The sequence below is a fragment of the Saccostrea echinata genome, unplaced genomic scaffold, assembly GCF_033153115.1.
Source record: "Saccostrea echinata isolate AGI-Se365-2 ecotype Australia unplaced genomic scaffold, CSIRO_AGI_Sech_v1 ptg000025l, whole genome shotgun sequence".
Lineage (NCBI taxonomy): Eukaryota > Metazoa > Mollusca > Bivalvia > Ostreida > Ostreidae > Saccostrea > Saccostrea echinata.
The window spans coordinates 26,075,617-26,087,747 of NW_026889774.1; the positions used below are offsets into that span (position 1 = coordinate 26,075,617).

A 12,131-nucleotide genomic window follows, 5' to 3' on the forward strand; every position below is an offset into this window, starting at 1 on the left:
AAGTTTCTGGCGGCCGCCAGTTATTTATCTGGCGGTCGCCAGATAATTATTTGGCGGCCGCCAGATAAAATATTTTTTCTACCTGGCACCAACCGGCTTCCGTACAAAATTGACAAATCAGGCATTAATTTTGTTTTTTCAATGCTTTCTTTGTTTGCTGTACAAGCATAATACTCAAATGCTCCAGCTCGTTAAAAGCAGACTTTCACCCCATTTGTATAAAGAAGGACTTCAGAGTACAAATGGATTCAGTGTAACCGATGCCTGAGTAGGAGGTATATATATGTGTGTGTGACTCTCGGGAATTGTTTTCTCTTTAATTGAATAATCTAACAAATCCCTTTCTTGAGCCTACTCAGATTGTCATTTCCTTTTAGGTACGCACCTTATTTTCTAGAATTAAAATAATAAACAAAAATAAATCTATTATTATGAAGTCGGAAAAAACAGGAAAGGAAGAATTAAAGTAAGAAATAATAAAGAAAGAATTATGGGATTGATATACCTCGATATACTTGTTCAGTATTCTTTGTCAAAAATTATTATTGATAATAATGAGTATCAAGATGAAGTCATATCCAAACTTCATCACATATTGTCATAAATCTGATATATTTTTCTTCATTGATTGTTTCTTTATTGTTTAAAGTCCCTCTAGAGAATTTTTCACTCATATTGAGACGCCACCGCTTGCCGGTGGAGGGCTGCAAATTTAGACCTATACTAGGCACTGAGGGCCATTGAGCAGTGAAGGATATTTTGCGTGCCAGCACCTTAATGTACTGCGACACGGGACCTCGGTTTATACGGTCTCATCCGAAGGACCGGTCTCCACGTCCCGCGGTGGGATTCGAACCCGTGACGTAAGGATCAACTCTTTACACCGCGACTCTAGAGCAAACACTCTAACCACTGCGTATTTTTCTTCACGACAAGCTCCAATCAAGATACACAGGTACTTTATTCTTTCTTGATCACAGTACATAATTATTATAAGCCTATGTAACTAAACACTAATATTACTTTTGAGTTTTATTTTTTGTCAACAGTATTGTCATTTGTAATTTGTATCCCACTGTCGGTCACTTTGAGTGACACTTCCATTCGATCCGTCCCTATCAGATCCTCTAGCGCACGGTCCTTTGTCTCATGGATACAGAAAATAGACAAACCGGAAATACACGTCACAACTCCACAAGTGAAGTACAGGAAGCCCTTGTAGGTGTCGCTCTAATTAGAGAAAAAATAAATATTCACATTATTAAGTACTTTTTACTTGATATTTCAAAAAAAAATTGAACTTGAAATAATTATACCATGCAACAACAAATCGATAATCAGTATACTAACTGTGCTGAGAGCTAACGGAGCCAGAATAGGACCGATCCTACACAAGGAGCTTGCTAATCCGTACCCAGTGGTTCTAAAAGCAAGATAATACTTTAATATCACATGAATAACTCACAACAACTTATGTTCAAAAGTATTCGGTGAGATGCCTGAATTTTATGTAAACTTTGAGTATAAAATTCTTGCCTTAGTACAGTTGGGTAGCACTCTGTGGTGATGATAAACAAACAAGACCACCCAGCCGCACAACCCAGCTTAGCCACAAAGGCGAATCCATTGATAACAGCCCAACTATTGTTAAAATCTGCAGGAACATCAAATCAAACAGGAGTTTAAGAAGCATACAAGAGGTTCAGAGGGTGTCGTAAAGATTTTGTTGTTGATGCTCTCGGGAGTTATTATATTAAAACAGGTGACTCTCAACAATTCGAAGTTCACAGCACCACTGAAAACTTCTAGACTTCTAGAGTTCGAAGGATCGAAAACATCTTCATTAATTTTGGTGGATTATGTTTTATACAATATCTTTTATCATATTTAATCCATTTTCTTTGTTCATTTGTTTGTTTTTTTCTTCTCTTTTTGAATTATCTGAAATATATTAATATATAGAACATGGGGGAATCAGGCATAGAAATGCCAATGGCTTCGATTTTGTAAGAATCAATTTCAATTTTCAATCAGTTCGGTTTTTTGTGGGTATTGAAGTTGCACAAATAAAAATCCAGTATTCATCACCGAACTTAATGTTCCAATCACATTTGTCAAATCATGGGCGTTTATTACTCTCTAATCTTTGTGAAATGACCTTCGTATAACTGAATTTCAATTAATTTTTTGAGGAAGAAATGATTGTTTTGTCAGAAAATGAATATTTATGTAAAGTGGGTCCTTGTTTCATGTTTTTAATAGCAAAATCATTTTTACTCTTCAATAGAATGGAGCAAAGATACAGTCATTTGAAAAACAAAATGCCAACAAGACCTTTGTGCATGTGTGTTTTTTCAAAGATGGCTATTTTAAGTACTAGGCCTAATCACATTGTACATGTAGCATATTGCTGAGATTTTATTGTAGTATTTCATAAACAAAAACAAGGTAGAGACATGACGACAAGCCTCAATGGTGAAGTTTCTCAAAGGTGTTAACTTTTAATTGAAATTTCTTCTAAAGTGATATCGGAAAGCTTCCAATAACATTAAGGACAGATGTTAAAAAAAAAAAAATTATGCCTGGATTGATATATATTTTTGGACACATTTTGATCGTAAGCGATGCAAATATTAAATTTCTAAAATATTAAGAAATTGTAAACTTTCTACGATATTCAAAATTCTACCTTTTTGCCATCACCTCCATAAATCTTAACAACTTTTGATCACTTTGTAGGACATAACTTTGAAACCTTGAATGAAAAATTAAAATAATAACATGGTTAAGTTGTTATTGTCATGATTTTCTTTAAAAAAGTTTATTTATATTACCTATCTTTAATGTTATGAACATTTCATCCATTTAAATATCAGTGAGGTGTTACTTACTGCACATAAACATATATTGCTGTGTATTCTTTTTAGCGCATTTCACGGTTCCAAAGCATCTTCCGCTAGTTTAATCAAGTACACAGCTAATTAATTATACGTGTATACACATAATTCGCTAATAATTAAAATCAAATTCACAGTAACTTGTTGAAATCAAAGTACTGAAAGTACTGTATGCCGGGCTCAATTGAAAAATTATACTAATAAAAATAAGGGCTTCTGGTGGATTTTACATGAAAAAAAAATCCCCCCCAAAAAAATCTTATGAAAAAAAAAAACAATATAAATATAAACAATACACCAAATTTATTTTTGTGACGAGTCGCCCGCGTGGCGCAGTGGTAGAGCGTCTGCTCTAGAGTCGCGGAGTAAGGAGTTAATCCTTACGTCACGGGTTCGAATCCCACTGTGGTACGTGGAAACCGGTCCTTCAGACGAGACCGTATAAACCGAGGTCCCGTGTTGCAGTAGATGCTGGCACGAAAAAGAAGCCTCACTGCTCAATGGCCCTAAGTGCCGAGTATAGGTCAAAATTTGCAGCTCTCCACCGGCAAGTGGTGGCGTCTCCATATGCGTGAAAAATTCTCGAGAGGGACGTTAAACAACATACAAACAATATTTTTGTGATGTTATACCATGGTCTGAATTAAACTGGGTCAGTGTTAACCTGGCACCGTCGAATTGAAAACAAACGGATCAATATGACTATGACAACATTGACCATCAAAAAACCTTACGCATATGAATTTAGCTGTCTTACAAAAGACTGCAATTAAATTCATTACTTTTGATGTTTATTTGTATAGAAAAATCTTCGTTTCATTATTTTTGTTGTTATTTTTAGCGTTTTTGTATTATTTCTAAAAGCGGTTGAGAGATTTAGCACTATATTTTGTACGATAAATTTATATCCGCCACACGCTAATTACAGTACAATCAGAGCTTATCATGATTTAATTCACAACAAAAGACGTGAACGGTTATTGTGACCATTTAATACCCAAGCGGGGATCCAAAGATATCGCTTAACATTACTTCGAAAATAGAGATAGATCTTGGAAATATAGAGCCATCGAGAGTCACCTGTATACTTTATCTTACTTTGTATCATTTTTACTACCACTCAAGAGATAACAAACAAGATGTTACCATTTTTGAGCAATTGTAATACTGTAGACGTACCTTTTTTCGCATTGGATTAATTAAGCTATATATGTATATACGCGGTCCCGATTTTTCCGTGGAAATTTGACAGAGTGTACTTAAAGTGTAATTAAGACATGCCCGGATTGAATAAAATTGTGATTCCGTAGAATTATAACCCGCTGGAAAAAAGTGCGTCTACTGTATTTTGCATTGAGAATCAATCTTGTTTTTTTAATACCAAAATTTTTCGCCAATCCCACGGCAATGCCCCCGGCTGCTGACAGTAAACTAAATATCATGTAGGCCCACCTCCGCCCTATCCTATAATAAATGCAAATACTTTATAAACAAACGCATTCAAATAAAAGGAATTTGTTCTTCACTGTCGTGTTTTACTAAAGACTAAAAGGAATACTTTGGTATAAATAAATGAATTTTGTAAATTAATTTTGTATATTTCTTGTCATGCATTTTCGCTCTGTTTATCGGGATATTTGATAACTTTGACATGGCTTGAGCGAAATGAATTAAATTTCTAATTTACCTTTTCATGAAATACCATGCAAGAAAAGCCCCAGGAATTTCCAAGAAGCTGAGAACAAATATGTTGATATACAGACTTCCGGACAATTTGTCAACACCAAAAGAAATCCCATAATATGTATAGGCCATCGCCATCCTTTCATTGAGAAAGAGAAATCTAATTAAATTTAATTCGAGAGTTAAAAATACAAAAAGGAGAGAGAGAGAGAAATCATTATATTCTTGTTATTGTCCTCATATATATCGTCCAAAAATTACATCGACAAGCTTTTGAAGTTCATGTACTTTCTAGGACTATTTTTGGTGAGGGATATTAACTGCAAAATTAGTTTAAATTTGGTTTTATGTTTTAATATAATTTTCAGCAGAAAAGATAACTTTACCATGCAAAAGAAACAATAACCGCCCTTTTCAGCAGATACCCGTGTTTACAAATATCGACCACTGTGTACTTCCGGTCCATGATATTGGACTTCTCCAGAGCGCCCTCTACTTCCTGGAGGCTAGGAGTCGATACTTTGTTTAATTTGGAGATTCTATCTACGACTTTCTTTGCCTCGTCCATCTTTTTGTGGGAGACTAACCAGCGAAAACTTTCTGGAACAATGCTGAATTAAAACCAAATGTAATATCATACATACATTGACTAGATTCAAGGACAACGTTAACATGCCTTTTTTCGGATCCTACAACCAAACTGATTGCCTGAGGCCGACCGAAGGCAATAGCTTGGTTCGAGGGTTCGGCAAATCACATGTTTCTCGAGAACACAGTTAATAAATATTTGGTATGCCTTTAAAAATTATTTCCATTATAAATCTTGCGCTGGCTTCCAAGCTTATGACGCAGATTTCAAAAATTTAATGTGTAATTTATTTACCCGCAATACATATTTAACTCGGTCAATTCTTTAACTGTGGAACACCAATAAATGCAAATAAGATTAAGCTTGTTGACTCGTGTCAGATGATCCCGCCGAAGGTGAGGCTTAATGAATGTAAATAAAGTGTGACGTAAAAAGGGCCTTAATAGCGGTCCAACATCTCACCTGTGATCCAACATGGTTTTAATTTTTGGGGAGGGGTCGCTCAGCAAAAGATGTTCGACTTCCGTTAGTATATATTTATATATGGAAGGGTTTTTTTTAAGTTATAACAATATACATTTATTGACTGGATTCCAGAGGAACATGTGTTTAGAAAGACACAAGAACCGAACTGTTTTCCTGAGGCCGAAGGCAAAAGTTTGATTCGATGGTTCGGCAAAACGCATTCTGCCCGAGGGCCAAGTCAATACTTTTGTAGAAGGTATAACAATTATTCCTTTTTTTCATATGATCTGTTGGTGTCATAAATTTTCAAATTTTGGCTGATTCCACTGTTATAAATTACTCAGAGCATATCGAATTCAAAGACAAAGATGCTTTACAGAAGTTGAAATGGTGACTGACTATGCACATTCAACAATAGTCTTAGATAGGTATAATTGTAGGGGGTGCTGATTATAGAATACTCACAACCAACAGGCGAAAAAAGGCACCGAGACAGCCCCCGTCACTATCTGTATATACCGCCAGTCAGGGAGCAACCAGGCCAGAAGCCCATAGAAAGCGGCAGCTAGAGACCAGGAGGGGATAGCCTGGATCATTGGGCGGGATTTCATGGGCGTGAACTCAATGATATACGTCATATAAATGGCTAAATATAAACCGGAAGATATGCCGATAACGAATCTTAGGCTGGCAAACATCTGCCAAGAAGTGGAGAAGGCGGCTACGAAATTGGCCACCGCGTTTAGAAGAATGGATATGAAGATAATCAGTCTTCTTCCAAACATGTCGGACAGCTGACCAGACAGGTACCCGCTTATAAACAGCCCCGCCATCTGAATACTTATGACGATTCCAGGCACCCAGCTTTCTCCGCAGATAAGTCGCCACTACAGAACAAGATTGCATACTTCATAAAAATGCTATCTCTCTCTCTCTCTCTTTCTCTCTCTTTTAAAACTAATAAAACTCATTTTAATTGTCGCACAGTTTAAACTTCTATAAGGGTGTTTTGTAATTACAGGATGAAATCTTCCATTCAATTATAAACTGTAAGATTGCTGAAAGGTGACTGAATGCCAGAGCTCTGCCATTCAGTCAGCTTTCCAGACCTTTCAGTGACGGAAAGGTGCGGTTTCATCCTATGAATTTGATGTTTACCTTTATTTAGTCTATTCTTTCTTTTATGCTTTATAAATTTTGATTCTGTCGATAGTAACCAAATAGGTACATGTATGTTATTATGTAGTACGTTTTAAAAATACATAACACAAGCAAATTTTCTTATCTCCTACACAGACGAATTACATTGCTATTTTTTCAATATTCCTTTCAGTGGTAATCTAATAAGTAAATTATAAGTGTGTAAAATGTAAAAATAGATTCTTGAAAATGTTCCCAGAAGCTTTCAGTACCAAAACTACATAAAATTTCTAAACTTTTCAAGAATTATATTGAACTGTAAAGTTATCTTTCCCCACTTTTCATCAAATAATATGACTTGGCCAAACAGAAAGTTGTTTAACTAAACAGATACCTCTTCTTATGTGAGAGAGTCACCTCTTAAGCAAAGATATATGAATTTTGAAGAAAAGAAAATTGTTTGTGCTATATATACTTAAAGCCTCTAGTAGACGCGACTTCTCAATAGATGCTTCTGTCTTTTCATTTTGCCAAAAAGTTGACTTCCTAGCTATACGAAACACTTACTCATTAAGTCCAAAAGTACAACAGAAACGAAATAAAAAGTTCTCTGCGAAATCCTGAAATGTTACTATAGTTTTCAATACGTCCCGTGAGTTATCCTTAATCAAAATGTCCAAATGACATGTATTTGGTACAAAAATTGAACAAGGAAAAGTGAGTAGAAGGGTCTATTTAAATAAGCTGAGTTCAACTTAAGTCTTAAAAAGTTGTTATACTTTCGTTACTTTTTCCTCTGGAATCGTTGGTTATTGAGCCGTATGCGTGTTTGACGATTAGAATATTACTATGATGTACGACGGCAGTTTACAGAAACAGGAGTATCTGTTGAGACATTACATATATACTAGTATGTGACTGACAACATTAGCCTGAAGTTACAATACATATTTTAGTTAGCTTGATAACCCAGGAGGTACCAATGTAAACCAACGAAGTGACATACTATAAGTACAGGTATTTCACAGTCGATTATTTTAGCAGAATGATAAGTTACGGTTATATGTTTCAGACATTGTAACTACGTTGTAGCAAAATAATTTACAATTAAAAGTCCAACAATCACCGAGGGTGCGCGGGATGGGGTGGTGTCCTGTCAAATAACTGACCATTGGTGAAGATCGACCTTTGACTTACTCGTTTTTTGATTAATGACGCTGAAATATGCACTATCAGGCCCGTAGCAATGGTTTCAAAAGTGGGGAGGGGGACAACTTCCCAAAAAAATCTGACAAGCAAAACAAAAAAAAAAACTAATTTACTGTCCACATCCTGGAATTTATCAGTGCTCGACCTTACAACATCAAAAAGTGGGGGGGGGGGGGCAGCATCTATAGGAAAATTTACTATAGCAAAATATTAAAACTCAGAAAAAGGGGGCCCCCCCCCAGTGTTCTATGGATCTGACGGTAAGAAACTTCAAATTTAATGTTCATCTTCGCCAATAGCAAAGTAAGATGAAAGTACAAGTATTAAGAAGCTTTATATAAAATTCATTTCAAGCAAATTTCACATTACCTCGCTAATAATCGTGTTCATATCGGAATCAAAATGCACATCCCTACACGCGTCAGAACCGTTCACACTGCACTTTTTGAATAAGAACGAAGTGACAGACTCGTTACCAGCATCTTTATCTTCCTCTAACATTGAAGAGTTTCTATAGTCGTCACACCACCAATCAGGAGTGGCGCCCCCAAACGTCATCATCAGCACAGACCACGTGATCGGAAATTTAACAAGATTAATAACAGCAATAATGATAAACTGGAAGCATCCCAATCCTCCAGTATCCAAGAGAACGTTTTCTAAAAGATGATTTAGTTCATCAGACATTATTCCGTTCGTCAATATTAACTCGAAAGTTGTCACAAATTTAGTCAGTGTGAGTTTGCATTAATGAAGTCAAATCACACAGGTCCTTCATTCAGATTTCATATGTTTGACTTTATATACTAGTATGCATAAACATGGATATATTTATGTTATTTTACATTTGTCTCCTCCGCCTTCAAGCATTATCGACAACATTTGTAGGCAATGTTTGGATGACATTTCTAGAACATCTTTTTTTCGCTGTTAATTGGATAAGGAAACTCAAAATCAAGTTATTCAAACGTAATTCTTAATCTTCAAATAAACAAGCGATTTTAATTCTTGATTTTTTTCCAATCATTATTTTTTTATGTACATTCATGTCTGGGTTTTTTTTTTTACCTCCCTTGTATACTTATCTCTATTGTATATTTGTACTATCCCCAATTCAGTATAATTATAAAGATGCATGCATGTATTTCTGAATAATGAATAAATGAAAACTCCGTTTTTATAACAAAAACTGAAGTTGAAACAGCACAGTGAAATAAAGTTTGACTGATGGTCGTAGCTGGAAGTTCGCTACCTTTTTTTTTTTTTTTTTTTTTTTTTTTTTTGCAGAGTTTATGAGGATAATCAGCTATTGAATAAAGCTTTATATCAGCCGACTGCCGGACAAGGGGATTCCCGATATAGAATCTATCATACAAATTTACGACTATTGTATAATACACCACTTTCTCCGTGTTTTGTTTTGTTTTTCTTCCTCTAGCTGTTATAGTCCTTTTTAAGTTATTTCTAAATTTTGAAACAAAAAGTGTTGAGAGTGAGACTTGAGAGAGACTTCCAAAAACAGTCAGTTATGCACACTCTGATGTTTCATTTCAGATTAATATAAGCTGAAAATTTTATGTCCGAATTTTTCTTGTAAAAGGGTAATTTATACTATTTAATTTACAAAAAAAAAAAAAATGAAGGATTGTTAATTTCTCTCGTCGGGTTTCTCTTTGGGAAAACTTATATGAGGCTCTGATTTCATGATGGAAAAATATCATTGTTATCCTGTACAGAAACAGATTTTTTACAAATTGCCATCCTCACAACGTCAGGGGTCCTGTGTCAACTTTGCCGTTGAACCCCTGACAAATTTCATTTGATACCTTTGGGCTTGCTTCTCTCATTGAAAAACACCAATCAAATTGAAGTAGACAGATAATGTCAACAGAAAGGAGTCAGTTGACACCTAAAATGCACCTGTTACGCATTGTTTATCACCGTAAAGCTTACTGTGCTTGGTTGAGAGATTAGAAAAACAATCAAGATTTTAAATTTTCCCGAAGGACGTCTCTGCATCAGCCCGCAAGATATCAAATGAAATTAGTCAGAGGTCGAACGGCAACGAGTTGACACAGGACCCCTGACGTTGTGAGGATGACAAATTGCTACATATTTGATCCATTGTATATTTTTTTTTTTAAATAAAGTTTGATAGTAATATTTTGTCTTAATGATGTACAAGTACATATAACATGCAAAATCATCATAATAGCACATTTAACAGCAAAATAAGATTCTTGAAAAAAACAACAGCTCATATATCAATACATTGAGAGAAGTTTTGGATCTTGCACTATGTTTGAAGTAACTAACTTTTTATTTCCTATTTTTGAAACGATTATCGAACTGAAAATATGTGTTTTCTCTATAACTTGATTCAACTCTGACATGGATTGACTAAAAAAATTATTTGTTATCTTTTGCAAATCTAACATCTACATTCATAACTCTGTTTTTATTATATCTTTACAGTGTTATTCTCGTTTCACTTTCCTCTTTCCTTATTCCAAGTCATTGTCCACTAGGGATATGGCAGAGAAATGCTTTAGCTTCATTTCCTGGTTCCTGCCACATTCGCACTGGATTTTTCCCCTCCGGATGCAGTGTTGTAATTATCATCGAAATAGTGGTCCAAAACCTCGTGAGAAACATCCACAGGTTGTAAACAAGTATCAACTGCTATTTGCTGATGATGATGATGAACATCATGATCATTTGTTGCCATGTCATGATTTTCCTTTGCTTTTTCTTTATCTCATTTATTTCATCATTCCAGTTTTTATTTATTTTGACAGTTTCCTACCACTAATTGTTCTGCTTTAAATAACTTTCAAAAAACTGGAAATATGTGGCTTGAATTTAGTTTGATTCTTCGTTGTTTAACGTCCCCCTCGAGAATGTTTCAATCATATAGAGACGCCACCACTTGCTGGTGGAGGGCTGCAAATTTATACCTACATGTATACTCGGCACTTCTACCAATTTATCCAATAAATGGCGGCAGTGATATAAATAACTCAGCAAAAGGTCAAACCTATAAAATTTTTAAGTGATCAAATCTACAAAATTTTTAAGCGATATTGATACGTGAAAATATTTGAGTATTTTCTCAAGTAAACTACGAGAAATACTAATAAAATTTAGAATTTCAAATCGACACCTTAATTTCAGTTGGTGGTAGATTGTCAATTATTCTATTGAATGAAAGACTATATACGTACGCAATGTAACTCAGCTAGGTCAAATTCCATTTCATTTCAGAATGTAAAACATTTGAGTAGTATTAGGAATTAAGGGCATTTGGTAAAACTCCAAATATATTTATGTTTAGAAAAAAATTATGTCAACCACAAATTTTAGATCTTTCAAAAAATCTCTGTATATCCGAAATATATGATGCAGTCTGTCCTCCAGTCTTATTTCCATTCTTATGTCGATACGATTTATCCCGGTGAGCATGAAATAAAAGATACCACGGAATCTGACACATCTGTTTCATTTTTGTATATTTTACTAGAAAAAGACGTTAATGGTAATCTAACAACCAAGCTTTATGATGAACGTGATGACTTTAACTTTTCAGTCGTCAACTTCCCTTACTTAATTGGAGCAATATACCATAATCACCTGCATACGGGGTTTATATCTCTCAGCTGATTCGATACGCAAGAGCATGCTCTACGTATGGAAAATTTCTTAAACGAGGTAAATTATTGACAAACAAGTTGATGAAACAAGAATATCAGCAGTGTGACAACGCACTTTGAAAAAATCTTGCAAAGTGCATTAAAATTGGGATAAGATCAACGCACTTTGAAAAAAAAAAAATCAAAGTGCGTTAAATTTTAGACAAATTCAACGCACTTTGAAATTTTTTTCAAAGTGCGCTAAGAGTGTACATCAACATTTTTTACCATGGAGACACTTAACGCACTTTGAAAAAATACGTTTAAAACAAAAATTCTGGACTTAGATTTTAATAATAGACAGCATTAATTTGTTATATTTCTTCCGAAAATCTGATGAATTGAACTACCCTCATTGAGAACGAGGAGAAGACAAGTAGAAGGTCCCTCAGCCCAACTCTCTATCTTTCCTACACAAATATATGTATTTACATGACTGGTATGACATTGATATTATTT

At 34.8% G+C, this 12,131-nt stretch overlaps 1 protein-coding gene across 1 annotated transcript; it reads right to left on the reverse strand.

The window, feature by feature from the left end:
* Positions 1 to 961: 961 nt before the first annotated feature.
* LOC133192269 (solute carrier family 22 member 15-like) lies at positions 962 to 8,670 on the reverse strand. Its single transcript, XM_061328267.1, has 8 exons — positions 8,353 to 8,670; positions 6,100 to 6,521; positions 4,967 to 5,191; positions 4,585 to 4,719; positions 4,279 to 4,361; positions 1,537 to 1,654; positions 1,351 to 1,423; positions 962 to 1,230 (listed from the first exon to the last, which is right to left on the reverse strand). The coding sequence occupies exons 1-8, from the start codon at positions 8,668 to 8,670 to the stop codon at positions 1,033 to 1,035; spliced, it is 1,572 nt and encodes a 523-aa protein (XP_061184251.1). The 3' UTR covers positions 962 to 1,032.
* Positions 8,671 to 12,131: the final 3,461 nt, after the last annotated feature.

What these genes read in the sequence shown, in the direction of transcription:
- LOC133192269 (XM_061328267.1), bottom strand. Translation starts at nt 8,670, where the DNA reads ATGTCTGATGAACTAAATCATCTTTTAGAAAACGTTCTCTTGGATACT. An exon ending in CCTTTTTTCGCCTGTTGGTT is followed by an intron (nt 5,192 to 6,099) that starts GTGAGTATTCTA and finishes GTTTTAATTCAG; the next exon opens with CATTGTTCCAGAAAGTTTTC. An exon ending in TGCTACCCAACTGTACTAAG is followed by an intron (nt 1,424 to 1,536) that starts GCAAGAATTTTA and finishes TCTTGCTTTTAG; the next exon opens with AACCACTGGGTACGGATTAG.